Source organism: Chrysemys picta, chromosome 20, assembly GCF_011386835.1.
Source record: "Chrysemys picta bellii isolate R12L10 chromosome 20, ASM1138683v2, whole genome shotgun sequence".
In the NCBI taxonomy this organism is placed as follows: domain Eukaryota; kingdom Metazoa; phylum Chordata; order Testudines; family Emydidae; genus Chrysemys; species Chrysemys picta.
Genome location: NC_088810.1, coordinates 24,075,027 through 24,097,038, shown reverse-complemented (window position 1 = coordinate 24,097,038; position 22,012 = coordinate 24,075,027). Strand labels below are relative to the sequence as shown.

The 22,012-nt window shown below is 45.9% G+C and overlaps 1 protein-coding gene across 6 annotated transcripts in view; it reads left to right on the top strand.

Moving 5' to 3' along the window:
• The window catches only part of GATAD2B (GATA zinc finger domain containing 2B), a 78,849-nt gene that overhangs the window by 33,688 nt on the left and 23,149 nt on the right, over positions 1 to 22,012 (top strand). For all 6 annotated transcript variants that reach the window (XM_065574050.1, XM_065574049.1, XM_065574046.1 and 3 more), the window contains one exon: positions 16,202 to 16,531. In XM_065574050.1, coding sequence (XP_065430122.1) covers positions 16,203 to 16,531 — 329 coding nt within the window. In that variant the 5' untranslated portion in view covers position 16,202. The remainder of the gene's footprint in view (positions 1 to 16,201; positions 16,532 to 22,012) is intronic.

Genomic DNA, 22,012 nt, shown 5'->3' with positions numbered 1-22,012 from the left:
GTATTGAAGGATAATGCAGCTGAAGTATCTCTGACAGGGGTTCTACTTCTTCACCGGGGAGATGCTGTTCTTGGTCTTCTGGACCTTTTTTCAAAAACATCATTTTTAGAAGCTTTCCCTTGGCATAGTCAGCATGGGAAGATACCAGCAAAATTGTTCCTTTTGCCCTGATTCAGATAGGGGATGGGGCAACAGAATTTGTCTAGTCCTCGATGATCCATCCGTGTAATTGAGGCCAGAGATCTGGCTGGTAAAAGGAAGACTTAAACTTTCGGGATGTGTTAGCCAGCATTACTGCTGCCTGCTTGCTGTCATTGCTACTGTAGTTGCTGCTTGTGTGTAGACTGGAGGCCTTGGTAGAAATAGAAATGTGTAAAGTTTATGTCTGGAAACATCTGTTTTTTGCTTCTGTGGCACTTGGATGTTGTAGCCTTAGCACAGGTTCCAAACTACCTTCCCTATTAGTTCTGCAAGGGAGACAGTGCTACTCACATTCCAGCCGTCTGGGTCAGCTCTGAGGGTACGGAACATAGAATTCCTATAGCTACAACTGTGATTCTGCACTGGATACCCCAGCCTGGAGCATTCTTCCCTGTTGTTGTGATGGTTAAAGTTTTATCATCTCCTTACTAGGAGAATCAAAGGCCTTGCTTTTTCCCCCCATAGGCCTCCTCTTTGTATTTGTGGGTTATGTGGCGTTAGGCATGTAGGATGGCACATAGGACGAAGGGGCAACAATGTTAACAAACTTGCTTTGGCATTGCTGAGTGTCAGTCCAAGAGTTGTAACCCATCAGCCTGGACTAATGGAAGTTCTGCTCTTTGGATGAAGGATGTGGCTGCTCCAGCACGGAAAGATGTGTTGCGACATTTAAAGGTGGGGGCCGTGGAGTGAAGGAGCCATTGGAGGAAAACCGTCTCAATGCACAGCTGTGTAGCTTGGCCCCTCTGTTTTAGCTTTACTGAATAGTTTCAGTTGTAATTGAGTTTTTGTTGATCTACTGACTCTGTTCCTGAGGCTTATCAGTTCAACCTCGGAACAGCACTTGTCCCACTCCCACGTGTGTAACGGGTGGTGTGTGTGCACGCGTCTCATCGAATCAGTCCAGCATTAGCAGCTCTGGTCCACTATCCATCCCGTGATTGTCTACATTAGCAACTCATCTGTAGCTTTTCAAATCATCTCTTGTTTCTTTGCTTAATCTATGCAGCACAAGGATGCCATGGAAATGAGACGTGGGGTCACACTGTTTCTTCAGTGTCTGGGAATGGAAACCTGCATTTCTCGTACCGGAGAAGTGAAACAGCCCAAAGCTAGAGAGACCTGTGAAGGAGCAAGTGAGGGCGAAAGTTCCGCCTTGCCAGTGACTGCCTTGAACTTCAGCTAAATGATGTGAGCCTGGTAACGGGTTGGCTCCCTGGCTGTCGCTGCACTAGGCTACAACAGACACACTTTACTCTAAGCTTTGCACTTGGAGTAGCAAGCACAGCTCACCCTAGCGCAGCCTATCCTTCCCTTTCTTCATCTGTACATCTTGGGCTGTGGCTGCATGTTTTTCTTGAACTGAAATACAGAACAATGCAACACTCTAGGTAGCATTTCTTCTCTACACTGTACCCCAGTGCACATTAGAGTGAACTAATGTAGAGATGAATAGTAGCCGAGGCAAGGGGAGAAATTAAGCATCTGCCTACACAGGGATAAACCTGTGGCTGGGCCGGGTCAATGGATTCAGGCTCACGAGGTTTGGGCTTCATGACTGAAAAATTGCTATGTAGATGTTCAGGCTCGGCCTGGAGCCTGATCTCTGGGACCCTGCAATGGGGGAGGGTCCCAGAGATCGGGCTCCAGTCTGAGTCTGAATGTCTACACATGGTGTCAAGTCTCAGGGGGTAGCCGTGTTAGTCTGTATCTACAAAAACAACAAGGAGTCTGGTGGCACCTTAAAGACTAACAGATTTATTTGGGCATAAGCTTTCGTGAGTAAAAACCTCACTTCTTCAGATGCATAGAGTGAAATAGGGACTGGGAGTGGCTGGCTCATTACAGAAGCAGCTTTTCCTCTCCTGGAATTGACACCACCTCATCTATTACTGGGAGTGGACTACATCCACCCTGATTGAATTGGCCCTGTCAACACTGGTTCTCCACTTGCGAAGTAACTCCCTGCTCTCCATGGGTCAGTATAGAATGCCTGCATCTGTAACTTTCACTCTATGCATCTGAAGAAGTGAGGTTTTTAACCACGAAAGCTTATGCCCAAATAAATCTGTTAGTCTTTAAGGTGCCACCAGACTCCTTAATGTCTACACAGCAATTCTTAGCCCCCAACCTGAGTCCCATGAGTCTGTCAGCTGACCTGGGCCAGCCACAGCCATGCTGCAGGGCTTTTATCCCAAGATGCCCAATCAAGGGGGAGAGAATGGGTGCAGCTGGGGAGTCAAAAAGGCAGAGATGCTGCAAAACCATTCAGGATGGCAAGAGATGCACAGGAGAAGGCTCTTGCACTCATTGCTGAGAAACTAGGGAGGGGCTCAGTGGGCAGGCAGATTCTAGGTGAGGGTAAAGAGTGCGGGATGGCGGGGGAGTAGAAAAGGAGGGGTTGGAATAAGTCCGTGAAGGTCCTAGCAGCAGCAGTGTTTGGCACATGAGGCACTCTGGGGAGCTAGAGCATGAGGCTGTATTGGAGAAGGGAGCTGCAGTAACTGGGGGCAGTGGGAATCTCTGGTCTCTGCACCTTGGTTGGTTCTATGAATTTGTTCCTTTGTCAGGAAGTTACTGATGGTAGGTGGAGAACAAGGGTGGTGAGGGTCTTTCTGTATGTCCCCAGCTTCGCCTTACAGGAATCTGATCAAAAAGCAAGTTTGTACTGTAGCCTCTGGAGAAAAACAAACCTGGTGTGGAGGCAGCATGCCCAGCCCCAGGTCACATACTGTCCAGCTGAGAAGCTGCTTTGCCTCTCCAGAGTGGGGTTCAGCACCCCCCAAAAGAGATGACTAATGAGGAGTAGAAGAGAGAGGAATAGGCTCTAACTGATGAGGGAAGTTTTCCCCTATATATCAAAGTATTTACTATGTCTCTAGACTTTCTCTTGTAGGACTGCATGGGGTGGGGGTGTAATGGGGGTGTCCTCTCTGCTTCTCTTCTGGACTCCTTCTCCCTGGGGGTCTGTTAACTCCTAAGTGTTGGTTCTAAACTCTGACACCAGCATTTTTGTGATCCAGTCAGTAAAGCTTGCTCACCTACAGAGATACAGTTGGAGATAATTACAGTCTCTATCAAGTCTGAAACAAAACATGTTTTATAGCTCTTTTGTTTTCCCTTAGGGGACTTCGCCACCATTTGAGGATTTTGTTTCTCTTTTTTTTTTTTTTTTTTTTTTTTTTTTCCGGTGAGTTTCTTTAGGGAAGTGAAATGGAGAATCCGCTTCCTTGGATGTGCAGAATTGATGGGAGTGATTTACAGGGAATTGCTGTGTTAGGTAGCAGGAGAAAATTCTGAATCCTCTGGTTTGTATTATCTTTTGATTAAGATGTGTTGTAAAGCCCATCATATCTTGGCTTTCAGGTGTGACCCTGAAATGAAGTATATTGTTTAATGCACTTGAATGATAAGATTCAGAGTGTTTGTTTATGTATCTATCCATCTTAAAGTAATCCTATTGCCAGCCAACTTTTTAACTGCTAAACACTCAAATGCCTTCCTCTGATAGATAAGTCTATATCAATGTAAAGTTAGGAGTAAAAAAATTATGCTTTTGTTTGGCGTTTACTTCCAGATTACTAGTATAAAGGTAAACCTTAATCAGTGCATGCTCTGCTTCACTCTCAAAGCTGAGTCAAATTAGAAGTGTTTCTAGTTTAACTACTTTTTACTTGGGTTACTCTGACACAAAACTGGGAAGCGTTTTGCAAGTTCATGACTGTCAGACCTTCAGATTTACTTGAATATTAATAGTTTCTTCTTCCTTCTAAGTTAAATGAAAAAATACTTAGCTACTCCCACGGTGCCTTCTTTCCTGCAGTTAAGGAAGAGGGGAGGGTATTTTGGAAATTCATATAAATCCTAATAAAGCTGCAGTTTCTCCCCTCATCAACCCTCTATTCTCTTCCTTCCCCCATGCTTGCTTTTGCAACTGAATTATTAACACTGAAGGGCTCCAGTAAGTAAAATGTCTGAAGCCTGATTTAATTTTTATTGAATCTTGCTCAAAGTGCATGTTGATTTACCAAGCCAGTAACATCTCCTGTCAAGAGGATTAAAATGTTACGATATCTGCTTATGGCGATTGTGGGTTTGGTTTCTTGTTCTAGTAAAGAATCGGCAGCATTTTAGGACTCTTTGCCCTCGGCTGGGTTGTGGCAGGGAGAGTCAGGATGTTATCCGTAGTAGGCTAACTTCAGCTTTTCTCCTTCAGCAAGTGGACTACTTTATGCAAACGATATTATAGTCAACATCCAGCTGATTATTAGCCAGAGTGGTTTTGGAATTGGAGCATTTTTTAGTTTTCATGGCCCAGAGCAAAATGTCCCACTTCTGAAGGGTATTTCATTTTCAGGGTGCCAGGGCAGCTGAATTTCTGCCTCCAACTTATCAAAATCAAAACCCTTATTTCTTCATCAAGGGCCTCTGTGCATTCCCACCAGTGGGATTCAGCACCTCTAGTGCTGAGTTGTGGGACTATATAGAAAAGCCGTGTCCACTGGGGGGTGCGGTAGCGATCTCCTGGGCTCCATGTGTATAAGTGATAAGACAGGCGACCCTCTGGAAGAAATCAAGACCAAGAGTCACAGCCTGGTCTCCGGACTCTCCAAGTCTGCCTCTGCTGCTTAGGAGAGAGGCATACATCTTTTCAGTTTCAGAGACCGCACCACCAGAGCACCCAGCCTCAGATACGATACCAGCCTTTTCTAAAATGGCTCCTATAAAAAGATGTCTAGGGATCCTGGTCCTGTATTGCATTCAAGGGGTCCTGGGGACACAAGGTGAATGAGGTAGTATCTTTTCTGGGACCGGCTCCGTTGCTGAGAAGGCAAGCTTTGAGCTATGTGGAGCTCTTCTTCAGCTCTTGGCAAGGTACTCAGTATCACAGCTAAATGCAATGTGTAACAGATTCTTTAACGTAAGTAAACACATTCTAAGAAACCATTCAAGGTAAAGTGGTCCATTAACACCTAAACTAGTCTGTGAAATCCTCATTTTCTTCAGGTCAGGACAAGCACTAATTGACCTGTTTGAGTCCGGACTGGAACTTCATCAGGGCACACGGGGACAGAAAATCTCGGTCAGGCACATTCCTGCAGGACTGGAGCAGTCCTCTCCTTTATACCTTCCCTCCCATTCCCTTGATCCACAGAGTCCGAAGGAAAATCAGCCAAGCGGAGCCAGTATGACCCCGATAGCTCTGGTACACAGACTTCCAGCTGTCCAGAGAGCTGCAGGTTTGTCTTCCGCTCCTTCCAGGCTTCCTTTCGCAGCAACAAGGAAGTATTCACCCCAACGCAAACACACATCATCTGACAGCAGAAAGAATAATCTGCTGATCACTGTGGAGGCTGATTTTACTTAGGGTTAGGGTCAAGTTGGTACTGTTACAATCCAGGAAAACTCTGCCCTCCAGATTGCAATGGACATGGTTTGTGTTGGAAGCGGCCGAAAGGGTTAACCCTGTTATGGGCAAGTATCCCTGGGGTTTTAGAATATCTACTGTACTTGAAATCAGAAAGTTAGCAGTGACTTCCTTCAGGGTTCATGTAGCAGTTCTCTGCTCATCACAGAGTGGTCAGAGAAACCTATATTCTCTCACTCCTCAGCTTCATTTTTCCTTAAGAGAATGTTGAATGCCTATTCCCTGTGAGAGAGGCTCCCCCTACCTGGGACTTGAATCTAGTCTTCACCGTGCTGCTGTGTCTACCCTACAAAGCATCTTTGAATAAGCAGTGTTCTAATAGCTGTTAGCTCTTCTAGGAGGGTGTGAGCTTACTGCCCAGTGGTAGGGAGATAAAATTGTCAAAAGGCCTCACCCTAATTTTATGCCTGAGGTTGTCTCCGATTTTTCACCTGTCCCAATGCATCTGCCTCCCTGTTTTCTTCCCCAGACCTCAAGCTCATCCTTTTGTTGCATTTGTAATCATTGGAGGTTAAAAGAGCCTTGTGTTAGGAAAGACTAAATCCTTTTGAAGATCAAACTGTTTGCAGTTTATGGGGGAGATGTAGGGGGAACCAATTAAAAGTGGACTTTCTTTCCCACTGTAACAAGAGATGTGTTGAACACGCTACTTCTTACCCAGGAAGCCAGTGCTCAGGGGAGGGGGCTAAGGCACATGCTGCTAAGGCAGAGGTGGGCAAACTATGGGCCAGGGGCCACATCTGACGCTCCAGACATTTTAATCCGGCCCTTGAGCTCCCACCGGGAAGTGGGGTTTGGGGCTTGCCCTGCTCTGGTGCTCCAGCTGGGGAGCGGGGTCAGGGTCTTACTCCACTCCACCTGGCTCCCGGAAGCAGCGGCATGTCCCCCCACCAGCTCATATGCATAGGGGCAGCCAGGGTGCGCCACATGCTGCCCCCACCACAAGCGCTGCCCCCCACAGCTCCCATTGGCCAGGAACCACAGCCAATGGGAGCTGCAGGGGTGGTGCCTGTGGACAGGAAAGCATGCAGAGCTGCCTGGCTGCACCTCCATGTAGGAGCTGGAGGGGGGACATGCCGCTGTTTCTGGGAGCTGCTTGAGGTAAGTGCCACCTGGAGCCTGCCACCCTGACTCCCTCCAATGCCCCCAAACGCTGATCCCCCCCCAACCCTGATCCCCCTCCTGCCCTCCGAAGCCCTCAGTCCCAGCCCGGAGCACCCACCTGCACCCCCCACCCCAGAGCCAACAGCCCCAGCTGGAACTCCCCTGCACCCCAATCCCCAATTTTGTGAGCATTCATGGCCTGCCATACAATTTCCCTACACAGATGTGGCCCTCGGGCCAAAAAGTTTGCCCACCCCTGTGCTAAGGCCACGGCAGCTTCTGAGGCCTGTTTAAGACAGATTCCCCCGGTAAAGATTTACAAAGCAACAACGTGGAGTCCAGTTCATGCTCTCATTAAGCACCCCTCATTGGACGTGCCATCCTGTTCCGATTCTGTTTTTGTTAGAGTGATGCTACAGTGTGATTTATTTATTTATTTATTTATTTATTTTTGCCTAGAACTCTTCCCCTGCTGTCCTCGGATGTGGGCACTGCTTGCTAATCTTCCATTACTGGGTATTCACACAGGCCTTTGAAGAGAGGCTAGTTACTAGCATGGGCGGTGGATGGAGCCCCCCCTTTGGGGAGGCTAGTCCCCGGCCCCATACCTTCCTCCTTTGTCCATCATCTCCCCCCCCCCCCCGCACCCCAACCAGAGACCCAAGCGCCTGCCCTAGGCCAGAGGAGCCCCAGGCTGTCTGGAGGCCTGTCAGCCGCAGCCCCAAGCTCCCTGCAGCCCCATGACCCCCTGCTCCCCGCATGGTTGGAGCCCCAAGCTGCCCTCCCTCCCCCTGCCTGGAGGAACCCCAGGCCAGTTGTGCCTCCCCTTCCCAGACTTCAAGCTGCCCAGGGTGGAAGTGTCTCACTGTTGCAAAGAAGCTGTTGATATGCCCCATGCAGGTTCAGGGGCTGCTATGGAGGCGTATTTGCTACTCAGCTTCCTGGGTTCCCCAGTGATCTCTGGAGTTCAGGAATCATTAAAAAGGGGATAGAGAATAAGACTGAGAATATCTTATTGCCCGTCTATAAATCGATGGTATGCCCTCATCTCGAATACTGCGTACAGATGTGTTCTCCTCATCTCAAAAAAGATATACTGGCACTAGAAAAGGTTCAGAAAAGGGCAACTCAAATGATTAAGGGTTTGGAACGGGTCCCATAGGAGGAGAGATTAAAGAGGCTAGCACTCTTCAGCTTGGAAAAGAGGAGACTAAGGGGGGATATGATAGAAGTATATAAAATCATGAGTGATGTGGAGAAAGTGGATAAGGAAAAGTTATTTACTTATTCCCATAATACAAGAACTAGGGGTCATCAAATGAAATTAATAGGCAGCAGGTTTAAAACAAAAGGAAGTTCTTCTTCACGCAGCGCACAACTTGTGGAACTCCTTACCTGAGGAGGTTGTGAAGGCTAGGACTATAACAGCGTTTAAAAGAGAACTGGATAAATTCATGGTGATAAGTCCATTAATGGCTATTAGCCAGGACGGGTAAGGAATGGTGTCACTAGCCTCTGTCTGTCAGAGGGTGGAGATGGATGGCAGGAGAGAGATCACTTGATCATTGCCTATTAAGTTCACTCCCTCTGGGGCACCTGGCATTGGCCACTGTCGGTAGACAGGATACTGGGCTAGATGGACCTTTGGTCTGACCCGGTACAGCCTTTCTTATGTTCTTATGGAGCATAATAAAGCAAAAACTTCTCTTCCTCCCCCCCCCCCCCCGAAACCCTGCAACCAGGGATTCGGTGGCTGTGACTCCCCAGCCTATTATACCCCATGGTTACTAGTGACTGTTGTATTTATGCCACCCACCGTTCCCTCTGCCTCGGAGTTTTGTGTTTTGGCACTCTGCAGACGTGGGAGAAGGAACTGAAGTTGCTGTTTTTTATTGGTATTATCGCAGCACCTTGGAGCTCCCTTCAGAGCCCAGGACCCCATTGAGTCAAGCATTGTACAAACAGAAGAACGAGTCCTTGCCCCAAAGAGCTTGCAGTCTAAGCGTGACAAGTGACAACAGATGGATGCTGACTGATGAGGGAGTATAAGGAAACACGTATGGTCAGCATGGTAGGCTATACTCTCAACACACCAGCAGCTTAATTGTTGTCAATGCTTTTGTAGGCCTCACAGCAAAGGGGAGTTTTAAGGAGTGTTTTGAGGAGCATAATGAATTAACTTGGCAAAAGTTTACAGGGAGCTTGTCCCAGGCACAAGGGGCAGCATGGGAGAAAACACGCAGGTACTTGTTGGAAAATGTAACAAGTGGGCGACGGATGCTTTCATCCTGGGCCAACTGGAGTCTACCTTTTGTTACTTGGACGAGACAATTGGTAGGGATAAGTCATGAAGGGCCTTGAAAGTGAAAATAATTCGTTTTGTTTGATATGATAGAAGGTAGAGCCAGTGAAGAGAGGGTGACATAGTCCAAGTGACAGGCTTTGAAAATGATCTTTGCAACAGTGTTTTGCAAGGACGTCAGTGGGGCAAGATTGCATTTGTCAAGGCCAGAAAGAAGAAGGTTGCAGAAATGAGATGTGAGATGATGAGTTTTAGTTGTGTGGATGGATAGGGGAGGCTGTGTCTTAGAAATGTTATGCAGAAAGAATCTGCAAGACTTAAATGCAACCTGGATGTGAGGCCCTAGAGAGAAGTCCAAGTCAAAAGATGACACTCAGGTTACAGGTCTGAGTAATAGGCAGGCTGGTGGTGGTGTCCACTACCTCATTTTTCAATCACAGTGGGGCGGGCTTTGGGAGGAGAGATTAAAGAGCTCTGGTTTAGCCATGTTGAGTTTGAGCTGATGGCCAGACACCCATGAGGAGATGTCAGAGACAGGCTGAGATTTCTGTTTGGACAAACAGGTCTGGAGTAGAGAGGTAGAACCATCAGCATAGAGATGGTAGTTGAGTTCGTATTTGCGGATAAGATTGACCAGATAAGTGAAGAGGGAGAAAAGAAGGGCACCTAGGACGTGGGTGGGGGTGCACACCCTTAAGTACATGGAGCCAACAAAATGCTCCTGATATGTGGTGATACCTAGCACAAGAGTGCTACCGCTCTCTCAGTGGACACAGCTTTTCTGAACAGTTTTGCAGGTCAGCACTAGAGATGCTGAATCCGGTCAGTGTGAATGCCCAGATGCAACTCTGGAAGAACAGTTACTAGTAGGAAGAGGTTACTTACTTTCTCCAATCCAGTGGCCTGAACTGACAGGGGCCTCTGAGATGCCAAACAAACATAGCTGGTGAGTTTAAGTTAGTCTGGCAGCTTTAACAAATAACCTTTTATTTTTTGTTTACAAGGTTTTTACTCTTCAGAAAGTGCAATCCTAGAATAGGTGGATCTTGGTTGTTGGTAAATACAACAGCATTATTCTGTGTTGCGCTCATAGAATCACTGTGGAAAATGGAGATCCTTCAGGTGCAGACAAAGATTATTGCATCCCTTCCCAAAAAAAGAAAAGGGGGGGGAAAAAAAAAAGCGGCTACCATGGAAAAGTACTGGAACCGAGTGAAAATCTGTCAGTGTGAATGATGGGCTTGTTGCCCTTCTGCAGTCCAGGACAAGACCATTGTGTCTTCAGGAGGCCTAAATCTCCTTTATGCACTCTGGTATTGTTTTATTTTTCTGCTTGCCAGCAAATCTTATAGCTGCATTTGTCTTAGTGCCAGGTCATGCGACATGAAAGATCTTTGTGCACGAAGCAGTGCAAGGCTTTTGAGTACCAAGATATAATTCAATGAAATTGCATTAGATTGCTTATCACTTAAGGTGCCATCTATTTTCCTAGGGTTTTTTTTTTTTTTTTTTTTTTTTACACCGTGGCGCTTCTTGTTTATATATCAAACTGGAGCACATTTAATATGCAAGATAATGGCCTTCTGTTCAGAAAGAAAATCTGCAACATGCCTTTCCTCCTGGGTGGGACGTACTGTACCCAGTGAGGTTTGGTATGGAACTTCAGACATCCTAAAGCAAATAGTGAGGACTGCCATTCAGTGATACTGAGTGTGAAGCAAGTTAGGAGGAAATTTTGTTCGTACCCATTGTATCCTGTGCCAGCCTTTGCCAAGTATATAGCCCTCTTGTTCAGCCGTACCCTCCTCTTTTCAACTCCAAGAGCATTAAAACTAGGAAAGTTGTGTGGAAGCAGACAGTTGTGCTGAAGTCCTCTCGTGCAGACTTAACTGCAGCTGTGCATTCTCCAAGCAGCTGGAGCTGTGCTGGTACTCTGGGTGCGAAGAGTTTGTGTGTCTGCATGTGGTGTCATGTGACTCACCTAGACTTAAAGAATTATTTTCTTTCTCTGAAGTGACCCCAAGTTAAATCAGGGATCTGCATTTGACACCTCTGCCAAAGCACTTTCTTTGCTTGTCTGTACTTGCCTTTCTGTATTTGGCTACCATATAGGTTAATGCTCCGGCAGCGAAGCCCAATTATAGACTAGGAAGACTTCTAGCTGGTGTTCACTTTAGTAAGAGAACCTGTTCGAGATCAGACCTGCCTTAGCAGGCTAGCTGGACTTTTTATATTGCAGTGCAGATTTCCACGTGTTTTCCTTGCTGTGTAGGGTGGTTGTACCGTTTTAACAGAACACTACTGCTATGGCATAGCTGATATCACAGCATTGTCTTGATGCTCTAGTCTAGTTCGGCTTGTATTGGGGTTCTACTTTAAAGACATGTAATTATGAGGGATGTATAAAGGAGTCAAAACAACTTATTCCTGGCAGAAATTTAGCTTTCAAGACTTCAGCCCATGAGTGACTTACTTTAAAACCAAACTTAGTCCTACCTCTTTTCCCCCTTTAAGGTGGAGTTCATGTATATGAGCTTGATGCATATTGGCCATGTTTCAGGGCTCATAGAGTACAAAAATTAGTCTGATTTTTAAAAAGAGAAAACGGGGAAGAGATTAGTTGTCTTTTCTATGGTTTAAAAACAGCTCTGTTAGATGCCCAAGTCTAGGGCCTGGTCCACACTAACCCCCCACTTCGAACTAAAGTACGCAAATTCAGCTACGTTAATAACGTAGCTGAATTCGAGGTACCTTAGTTCGAACTTACCGCGGGTCCAGACGCGGCAGGCAGGCTCCCCCGTTGATGCCGTGTACTCCTCTCGCTGAGCTGGAGTACCGGCGTCGACGGTGAGCACTTCCGGGATCGATCCCAGAAGATCGATTTGCTTACCGCCGGACCCGGAGGTAAGTGTAGACCTACCCTAGGTTGGCAATCCAACTAGTTGCATCAGGTGACACAAAGTGGGTGGCATATATCAGGATGCAGTCCTTTTAGGACACTACTTGACCAGATGTTCTATAGTTTGCAGTTGGTTTCTCCAATCACAAATAGTATTGTCGCAGTCCACATTTATGGAGGAGCTAGGTGCATCTGCCCTGTGGAACACAGATGCAGTTCAAAGTGGACCGTAGTTTCCATAGGACTGAGAAGCCACAGGATTCTTTAGTTGGGTCCTTAATGAGGTATTTGTTTGGGACATTGGCGACCTTTCATCTTGATGATTGAGGAAGAACCCTGAGTCTTCGAGCTCTTGCACTGCAAAGGAACAAGATTTTCTAGATTTCAGTCAGTATCTTGATATGTTATTTCATGTATTGGAAGATCGTTGTTCCCTCAAATCCGATGGGACTCAAAGGATTCTCATGTTGCAGCAGATTTGGCGTGTGTGGATGTGTGAGTACAGAAAGCCACAGTTGTGGTGTTTTTACTGTGCCTGTAGTGATCCGCATGGTGGTGGGAAGTCCAGAAGTGACGTGTGGGAGCTGTGTGACCAGACAGGTGAGCAGTATTCTGTGGTAGAGTAGACAAGGCCAGTGAAGATTTCTATAGAGTTTTTGCATCCGCTTTCAGGGTTGTTTCTGTTGGTAGAGATTAGTTAACATTTAGTCTGGCATTCCTACCCAGCAGCCTTGGTGCTGCAATATAGATTGCATTTAAATCATTGGGATCATAACTGGCAAATGCCAAGGAACTTCAAGTCGGAGGTTCTTTGGTTCCAAACATGTGCGGTTAGGTACAGAGAAGTATAAATTCAGGGACACCGCTTCCACTGACTCGTACTGTTGTGCTTGTGACATTTTGCTAAACCCCTTGATAGTTTGTACTTAGCTGGGCTTATTCTGCTGTGTTGTCCTACATGCTGCTACTCAATTGTTCATGTAGAAAGGCCATTGGAATAAACTGCCAGCATCTTCCTTGTGCCGTCATGACTTTTTGACTTAGACACAGGAGAGATTTTGAGGATACATGAAAATTTTAATATATTTTGTTAGTTTAAGAGGATTCTCCTCCATAACTTGTATTTCTTCCAAACCACTTTTTGAATGGTGACGATCCTGTTAGAAGAACTGACCTTTCTCTGAGTGACCATAGGAGACTGACCTCCTTTCAGATGGGAGTTTTGTTGTCTTGTGTAGTGAGCTTTTTGTCAGGCCTAAGGGATAACCCATTACAGCTAATTTCATGTTCCGTTCCCGTTTGCACCAGGGTATATGGCTGATTTTTAAATCATGATTAAAATCAGGGGTTTAAATCACTTTGATTTGAATCAAACAGGAAACTTTGATTTAAATTGTGTTGTTTTTTTTTAATTGGTACATTTTAGTTCTTTTCCTGAAGAAAGGTTGGTTCTCATTAGCTGGTAACCATTAAAACATGTTGTTTGCAACTAAGTACAGCCTTTACATTAACTTTGGTACTACTTTTTGCTAACAGGAGGATACAGTATATCTAAATACATTTACTTAAGCAGTTATATAGCTTAACTTACATTGTTCAGATTCTAACATCAAAATATAAATTAAGAAATTGGTGAATGATGCATTTCTTAAATGCACAAAACAGTTTTATTTACTAAAAAATAAAATACTATCTTAAGTGTTGCATACTTGAACTTTTTGATAAACTTTTTTCTTATCAAAACATACTGCATTTAAAACTAACTGCTTCATTTAAAAAAAGGAAGTATTATCTGTAATTAAAGATTGTTTCTGGTAACCATGTCCTTCAAGATTATGGAACTAGTCGATCTCAGCTTCTCACACCTAGTTTCTATTCATAAGTTGAAAGAGAAAAACAAGCTATTTCAACTTCCATTTGTTTTCTTAACTTTGAATGAACTGGTCATTGAACTGAGCGAGGGGAATAAACAGACTGAGGCTATGGCTACACTACAGAGCTGACAGTGGTGCATCGACAGTGCAGCTGCACCGCTCTAGCACAGATGCTCTGAGTCTAAGCTGACGGGAGAGAGCTCTCCCATTGACTTAATTATTCCAGCCCCCACAAATAGCAGTAGCTATGTTGGTGGGAGAAGCTGTCCTGCCAACATAATGCTCTACACACCAGCGCTTAGGTCGGTGTAATTTGCATCGATCCGGGGAGTGGCTTATTCACCCCCCTGAATGACCTAACTTATACCGACATACGCTGTGGCGTGTACATAGCAGAAGAAAATCCTTCTCTCTGCACCTGGAGAAGAAGCTACTGCTGCCAAACGCTGGTTTAGCACTTCAGAAAACCCTGGTTCCAGGTGCTTAGCCACTGACTTCCATCAGAGCAGTGGGTTGAATTTCTTTTGAAACTTTGCAGCTTTCATGTATTGCTTAATATCTTTGTGTTTAATTTAAATGATTGTAATAGATTATAGCAAGTTTAGGCCTTAATACGGGTTGTCCTTTTAAAACTTTAAATAGGTTGTTTTGAAAAGTAAACCTGTAATTTAAAATTTTAATACATTGATTTAAATAATTATCCGCTCTGATTTGCACTGCGTGGGGTTTTGCACCTCGAGTGCATGGCAGTGTCTGGAGCAGAAAAAAGTGAAGGGAATGGTCTTGTGTTGTATTAACCTTTTTTGGTAAGATGCAGCGTTGTCACTGTAAGTGCATCACATTCTTTACAGACTAACAGGGTAACTTAACTGAAAGCAGCTGACTGCAGAAAAATGACACTTTACAGAAGACTTTATTCTTTAAAGAAAAAAAGCTCTGCTCCTCTGTCTCTGACCTGATGACTTGAAATACTTTTTTTGCTTGGTTTGAGAGTCTTTTTTCAAAGACTAAAGGCCCCACCCTCATCCAGCACAACCCCTTCCCATGGTGCTCCAGTGCAAACACCTGACATCCTGCTGTTCTCCACCCTACCCCTGGGCAACAAGAACAGCCTTCAGCGACCCCAGTACATTATGAGGGAGTGTGGTGGAACTCCATGACCTGCATGGAGGGGCCAAGAGGGACAACCTCCCTGCTGGCCCAGTTCCCTCTCCCAGTTGGCTTCTGAAAGGAAAGCACAAGAGAGAGACCCTTAGTTCAGCTACAGAATGAGAACGGGATGGAATATGAACCCTATTAAAACTCTTGTATGCACAAATGAAAATGGTCAAACTTCTGAAAGTAACTGTGCTTATAATCCAGCTTTGGGCCTCCATGCTCCGAGCTAGTCTTCCATGGGCTTGGCACAAGGCTGCTGTTCTGTCTCTCTGCCATGACCTATTGATTGTGGGAGCATAGCAGGATGCACCTCACCCCTCCCCCTCATGACCTGTGCGCAGACTCCGACATGGGTTGGAACCATTTGACACCTCTATGAACCGGTGTAAACAAACATAGCCCATAGATAGTATGCACCTGCTCCAGGGACCTGCTGGGCTTTGGGAGAGGTGCAGCAATCTGGAGGTAGACCATGCAATACTGGCAGGGGGTGCACTGTGCACCCTGGACCAGGCACCCTGGGTGCATGCAATTCCAGCAAGTCAGGTTGCCACGGGGCAGTTCTCTAGTGTAGACAAGGGTTCTGGCTTCTTTGTTACCAAACATACTATTTTTGCAAAGAAAACAGGAGGCTTCTTAGAAAAGCCAAGCCCAAATATCTCTTGGAGGAAGTGGTTGAACCTCCCCTGTAATCTGTCTGAATGGTTTTCATGTATTATCCTGCTGGTTCAGACCTCAGCCTTGTCCCCTTGCAGCTCCATTCCCTGTTCTTGGGCCCCATTGTGCTGGAGCTCTCCCCCACCCTCTGTATTCTGTTGGGTGCATTCTAGCCCATAGCACTTAGGGAAAATCTAAGCATGGAAGACACCAGGTTGCGTGAGGCTGGGAACAAAAGCACCCTGAGCTGCATCTGTGGGTTAATTTGCCCAGCTGAGCAGGAGGCTGGCCGTCTGTGTGCCATGTCAGTGGGACACCAGTGCCCAGTAGAGTGGCTGGGCCCAATGGTTGGCACTGGAGTTCAGGGGAGGAAGGACACAGTAAGGCAAGGGGAAGAATGCTAGCGATTGCACCAGAGCTTGGGTGTTCCCAAGTTATCAGCCTGGAAAGAGAGCCTCTGTGGTCCGAGCTTAAGTCTCCTAACTCCACACACGAGACTCTTAATTGGCTGCATTTGCTGCTTTTTCTCCCTGTTGCCCTGATACTGACCCTGCTTTTATGCCAATCTCTCTCCATAGGATGGACAGAATGACTGAAGATGCACTGCGCCTGAACCTCTTAAAACGGAGCTTGGACCAAGCAGACGACCGGGAGGATGTCCTGGCAAAGAGGTTGAAAATGGAAGGGCACGAGGCCATGGAGCGCCTGAAGATGCTGGCACTGCTGAAGAGGAAGGATCTTTCTGGCCTCGAGGTGCCCCACGAGCTCCCAGTGAAGCAGGACGGTGTTAAAGTCTATGAAGAGAAGCTGAATGGGAGCCTGAGGCCCCATGCAGATGGCAGGACTGCAGGGCGGCCGGGCAAAGAGAACATTAATGATGAGCCGGTGGACATGAGCGCAAGGAGAAGGTAGGCCACCGAACAACCGGAGTTTGTGTCAGTTACATCTCCGCACAGACTCTCTCTGTTCTCCCAGATGTGAAGTCCACAGTCATGGGAATTAGAGCAGCATTTAGTGGGGCTGCCTGCGGATCTTCCATGGCATCTGAATGTCTGCTTGTGAAATCTCTCTGGCAGGCTCGGCTAGGAGGAGCAGTTGCTGTGCTTCCCAGCAGAGGTTCTCTGGGAACATGAACAGTGTTCTCCCACTATCAAGAAGCCTACCCGTTATTTTTGCTGTCCAAACCACCCCCCTTCAACACGCAAGTGGATTTTGTTCCCTTACCGATAAATTTGTGTATCGTATATAAACTACAGCAGTAATGTGGTGGCTGGGCAGACACCTGTCTGTGCATTTAACAAAACAATCCCACTCCATTTAGTCTTTTATTAGCTCCTACAAAAGTGATAACTAAAATCCTCTATTTAGCTAAAGGTGAAGTATGGTATAAGTGCACAGATAATCAATCTTGACCCTAACCTTGGAGAAACTGGTGACTCCAGGAGTAAGAAGGTAATTGTTCTCTTAGCAGAATCTAAAGGCTTGTCTACACTACAGCGCGGGGTCGATCTAAGATGTACAACTTCAGCTACGTGAATAGCGTAGCTGAAGTCGACTGACTTAGATCTATTTACCGCGATGTCTTCACTGCGGTAAGTTGACAGCTGATGCTCTTCCGTCGACTCCGCTTGCACTTCTCGTTCTGGTGGAGTACCGGAGTCGACGGGATAAATTAACCCCCACTGGATTGATTGATTGCCCGCAGATCCGGCGGGTGGTGTAGACAAGCCCTTAGACCCCAGGTGAAAAGACTATCAGTGGCTGGTGAGTTCCGTCCATTTCCAGGAGGAGGGTTTGGTACTTCTTGCAGCATGTACTCGCTTCCTGTGCACATGGGCAGTGCCTGCCTACTTGGTTTGCTGCAGCTGGGCTCCAGTTGTCAAATTCTCTTCAGGCATCCCCTGAGGGTGGGCTGGTGGTGAATATTAAGGAAGTTTGAGATAGCATAGCCACATGTGCGTGAACTTGTGAACTAGGAGAGGCAGTAGCACCATACAGCAAGAAACTGAATAGAAGATTGTTATTTTAAAGAGTACAGTGCTCTGACCTTTGGGAGGAGGGTGTGTTGGGGGTGGGGTTTGAAGTTTTAACACTCTCTTTAAGTGGGCTATCAGGTTCTTTGTTTTTCCTGACACTTAGCTGTGAACTCATTTTGGTCCTTGTGCAGATCGCTGCTTGCTGGTCTAACAAATCCACTGCTGGGTGCAGATGTCATGTAGTTTAAAAATAAAATAAATTGGTATGGTATACAGGAGGGGCTTGGTTTGCATCCAGAAACCGGTTGTTAGTGACTTGGAATGAAACTTCTTTGAAAGAGGCAGAGCTCCTAAAAGCCAAATTTCTTCCACTTCAAGAACTGCAACCTGTTATGCTAGCAGCTTGCTCCATGGCCTTGTGGCTAGCCAGATTTGAATCTCCTGTTGGCAGAATAGTTCTTTGCTCATGGACTAGCAGAGCGGCTTCTTTAATGGAACTGTTTTGCATATAACAGCAGGCAGGAAAAATTCCTCCTAATGGTTCTTTTAACAATAAAGACGTCTCATTTGGTGATGGGATGCTTTCTGGCCAGCGCTTTGTTCTTCCCATTCCGAGTTAAAAGCAACTGGATTGTGATTCAGCAAAACGCTAACTGTCTGTCTTAGTTACTGTTTTCCAAGTATTTTTGTGTTAGTGAGTTTTTTGGCTGAAGAGTAATCTCTGGATTTAAGGAGGACTCCTTGGTTCTTCAAAATAGCTGGTGTGCAGGGGTGGGAGGTTTTACATGTATTCCAGGTCCCCTCCTTGCTGATGTGGGTGATGCTAGTTTATTGTGTTCTACACAAATTAATGCTTTTAGACAGTCACTTATGTGTCAAATTCTGACTTGCAATGAGTTATGGGTGGTGAGTAGGCCTGAGACACCAATAGCAGGAGGGAGAAAGTCTCTAATGTACACTTGCCTGGATTATTTCATTTTGGCTAGCAATAACCCATCATGTGTTTTCCATCTAGTAAGTTGCCTCTGCTGTTGATTTTGTTTCCTTTATCACAAAGAAACGCAATTGAGCACAAGCTGAAACATTGTATCCATCAGTGTAGAGTCTTGGTAATCATTATTAGGGATGTAAATATCATTTTAATAGTTTATGGTTCTCTTTTTAAATTGTATTGTTTAACCGGTTAAAGGGAGAAGGGCCCCAGGTACCTAGTTTGTCCTGATTCGGCCTCCGCAGACACTCCATGCCACCCCAGCAGCAGCTTCCCTTCACTGACCAGCGGGCTGTCCACCTCCGCAGCCAAACCCCTTCCACTGGCACAAGGGGAGGCTGGGGATTACGTTTACCTCCTGACGGGGCCCGCAGTCCCTACCCGCCCCCATGGCCTAAACACGCTCCCCCTGCAAAGCCTCCAGAGCCAGCCAGGACTGGGATCCGCTGGCCCAGGGCAGGAGACCCACGCACGGGGTTAACTGTTAGAGTGGCTTAACGGTAAGACTAATACTTACTGGTTAACAGTTTAATATTTTACATCCTTCGTTGTTACAGAAATATTTTCATGTACAAGAAACACTTTAATGGAGCCAGAGGTCTCACTTGGTTTAAACTCTTACGTGGAGGTTCTGCTTCAGGAGTGTCGTCGCAATTCCACTAATTCTTTGGAGAATTGTCTGATCTAAGGCGTGAGCCTTGCAGACCCTGGGCTTGGCCTGATTTGTGGCACAAGCAAGTTCCACAGCCCCTCTGATCTGTGAAGTCGCCATTAGTTAGTCAGGTCACTCAAGGTTCATATTGTTTATCATTTGGGGGAGAGACCGCATGGCCCAATGGACAGGGAGCCAGGAATGGGGAGTTCTCATCCTAGCTCTGTGACTGATTTGCCCTGCAGCCGTGGGCAACTCATTTCATTTGTGACACGTGGATAACATTTAGCCACCTTACCATGGTGATGAGATTAGTGTTAAAGCTCAACATAGATGCACAGTGTACCGGGAATAATAGCAGCTCTGTATGATGCATTATCATGTGCTATTAACTTGTGTATTCCTCATGCAAGGGCTAGTGGGTCAGTCTGTGACAGAGTGGAGGCCTGGCATGGTTAGGGGATTGTTCTCTCCTTCGGAGTCCCCGTTTTGATTTTTCAGTTGTCACGGTGGGAAGGGGAGAGGAAGTTGAATTTGAGATTAGTTGGCCAAGTGCTAGAATTGCACTAAACCAGACATAACCACACAATGTGTAGGGATGGCATTGTCTCTTTAAGAAGTTTCTACCAATGATGTGTGTTCCCAGAAGAGGTTGGAGTGGAAGATGATAACCATAAAGAGAGATACTGGCTTCAAAAGTAAACACTGATGAATCAAACAGAACCAGCCCTGAAGAAGAAGGGAGAAAATATTCCAAAAATTTCAAGCATAATTTAGGAAAAACAAACTCTAGTAATAGAAGTATGTCTGCTATTCCGTTTCCCTGCCCCGTTGGAAAGACCAAGGTCTGGCTTGCGAAGGCCTGCTTCATCCACCTCCACCTCTGCCTGTCTCTTGCGTGCCCAATGCTGCTTCTCTTCCAGTGGCTTTGTTATAATTCTGCTCTTGCCTTGACAAAAGTAAATAACAGTCCTGACATATTTACCGATTCTGGCTTTGACATTGATTTTTGTCAATGGAATGTAAATAAAATGCACCAGCCACATCTGAACGTTTGTCCAAAATAATTGCAAAAAATTATATCAGTCATCTGAATTTAGGAAAATCTCAAAGGAGCCAAAACATGGTGCTTTTTAATCAGTTGGCGTGTGCCTGTGTGGAAAGTAGAGGCCAAAGATGTGAGGAGTTTAAACCCTCCTGGAGCAAGCAAGGCAACTGTAGTTACCAAGAAAAGACTACAGGAATGATGAGGAAAGCAGCAATCTATTGTGACAAACGGATGTTTTGAGCAGTCTTTTTAACAGAGGTTCATTCTGCACATGAACACAGACCACCTGAAATGTCTGAGGGCTATTCTATGTATGAACTCTCACTGAAATAACACAAGGTGCGAATTAAAATCGGTGTATAATGGCGCAAAGTCTGCGTGGGGATATTTGTTACTGACTTAAGCCCCTTCATTCCAAATAAGAGCATTCTCACAGACTTGCATCGAAATACTTTACATTGGTTTTAGGTAACTGGTTTAGGTAAAGTGGTGTAACTCTGTGTGTAGATCAGCCCTGATGGTCCAGAGCCAGGAACAGGCCATATTGGAAAGTGAGAACTAGCTTAGATATTAGCTATTGGTACTTAATAGAGAGAGTTGAGATGCCTCTTTATTTTTAGCCTCCGACATTCCATATATGCAAAAAAGCCTCCCAATCACAAGTAGATCAACTAAGGACTTATTTACGTTAAATGTACACCCTACCTTAATCCAAATGAACTTTGTGTGTGGACGTTCTCATTCCAGAATGAGTGTGCCTTGTTCTGCTTTAATTTAATCCGCTTTCACGGTGTGTGTTTATAAAAAAGCAGGAGAAACACCAAGAGAAGGCACCCTGAAAGGAAGCACCAGACAGCAACAGAAACACAGGGAGCCTGGTGCTGAGAGAGGGCGCTTTTGGGCCAGGTGCTGGCTGAAAGGCATGGAGATAGTTGCTTTGCTCACATCTCCCATTTCAAAGCAGATTATGTTTAAATGGAACAAGGCACTCTTGTACCAGAATAAAAGCATCCACACTTGGCACTAAGAATGGCCAGACTGGGTCAGACCAAAGGTCCATCTAGCCCAGTATCCTGTCTTCCGACAGCGGCCAATGCCAGGTGTTTCAATAGCTCTGTGTGGAGGCAAGCCCTAATTCCCAGTTTCCCAGTAATGTGGCAATAGGTATGTTTGGAAGCTGGTGGCACTTTGCAGCAGAGTTCCACTACACAAACAGAAATGGGTTACCCATAACTCCTGCACCAGAGACTATTTCAGATGTGTCAAGGAGCAACTACCCTAGTTGGCTAAATGTGAAATCCTGGGTATAGAGTCATCTGCCTTGAACAGATCGCAGCCACCATATGCCTCTAGGATGTCCTGGGCCCGATTCGCTGATTGTGCTAATGAGGCAGACGGTAAGCCAAACTAATACGGCGAGTTGAAATTGTCAGTTGAGTCGTCAGAAACAAGGAATCCTAGCTCCAAGGTGCACCCCAGAGATCCCACCAATAGAGGAGTCACAAATAGGCCAGTTGCAGTAGACCTGAGGGTACTGCTCAAAACATAAGGCATAGCAGATTGCTGAAACAAGCCAGACCAGATCTCCGTGTAGTGTGTGTGCACGGTATGCAAGATTTTGAACATTGAAAGACTCATTATTAACTAAGGGATGTGGTTGAGCGCATAGTAACATGGAGCCAAATCATCACCAATGCATCCTGCCTCTTGTTCTGTGAAGCC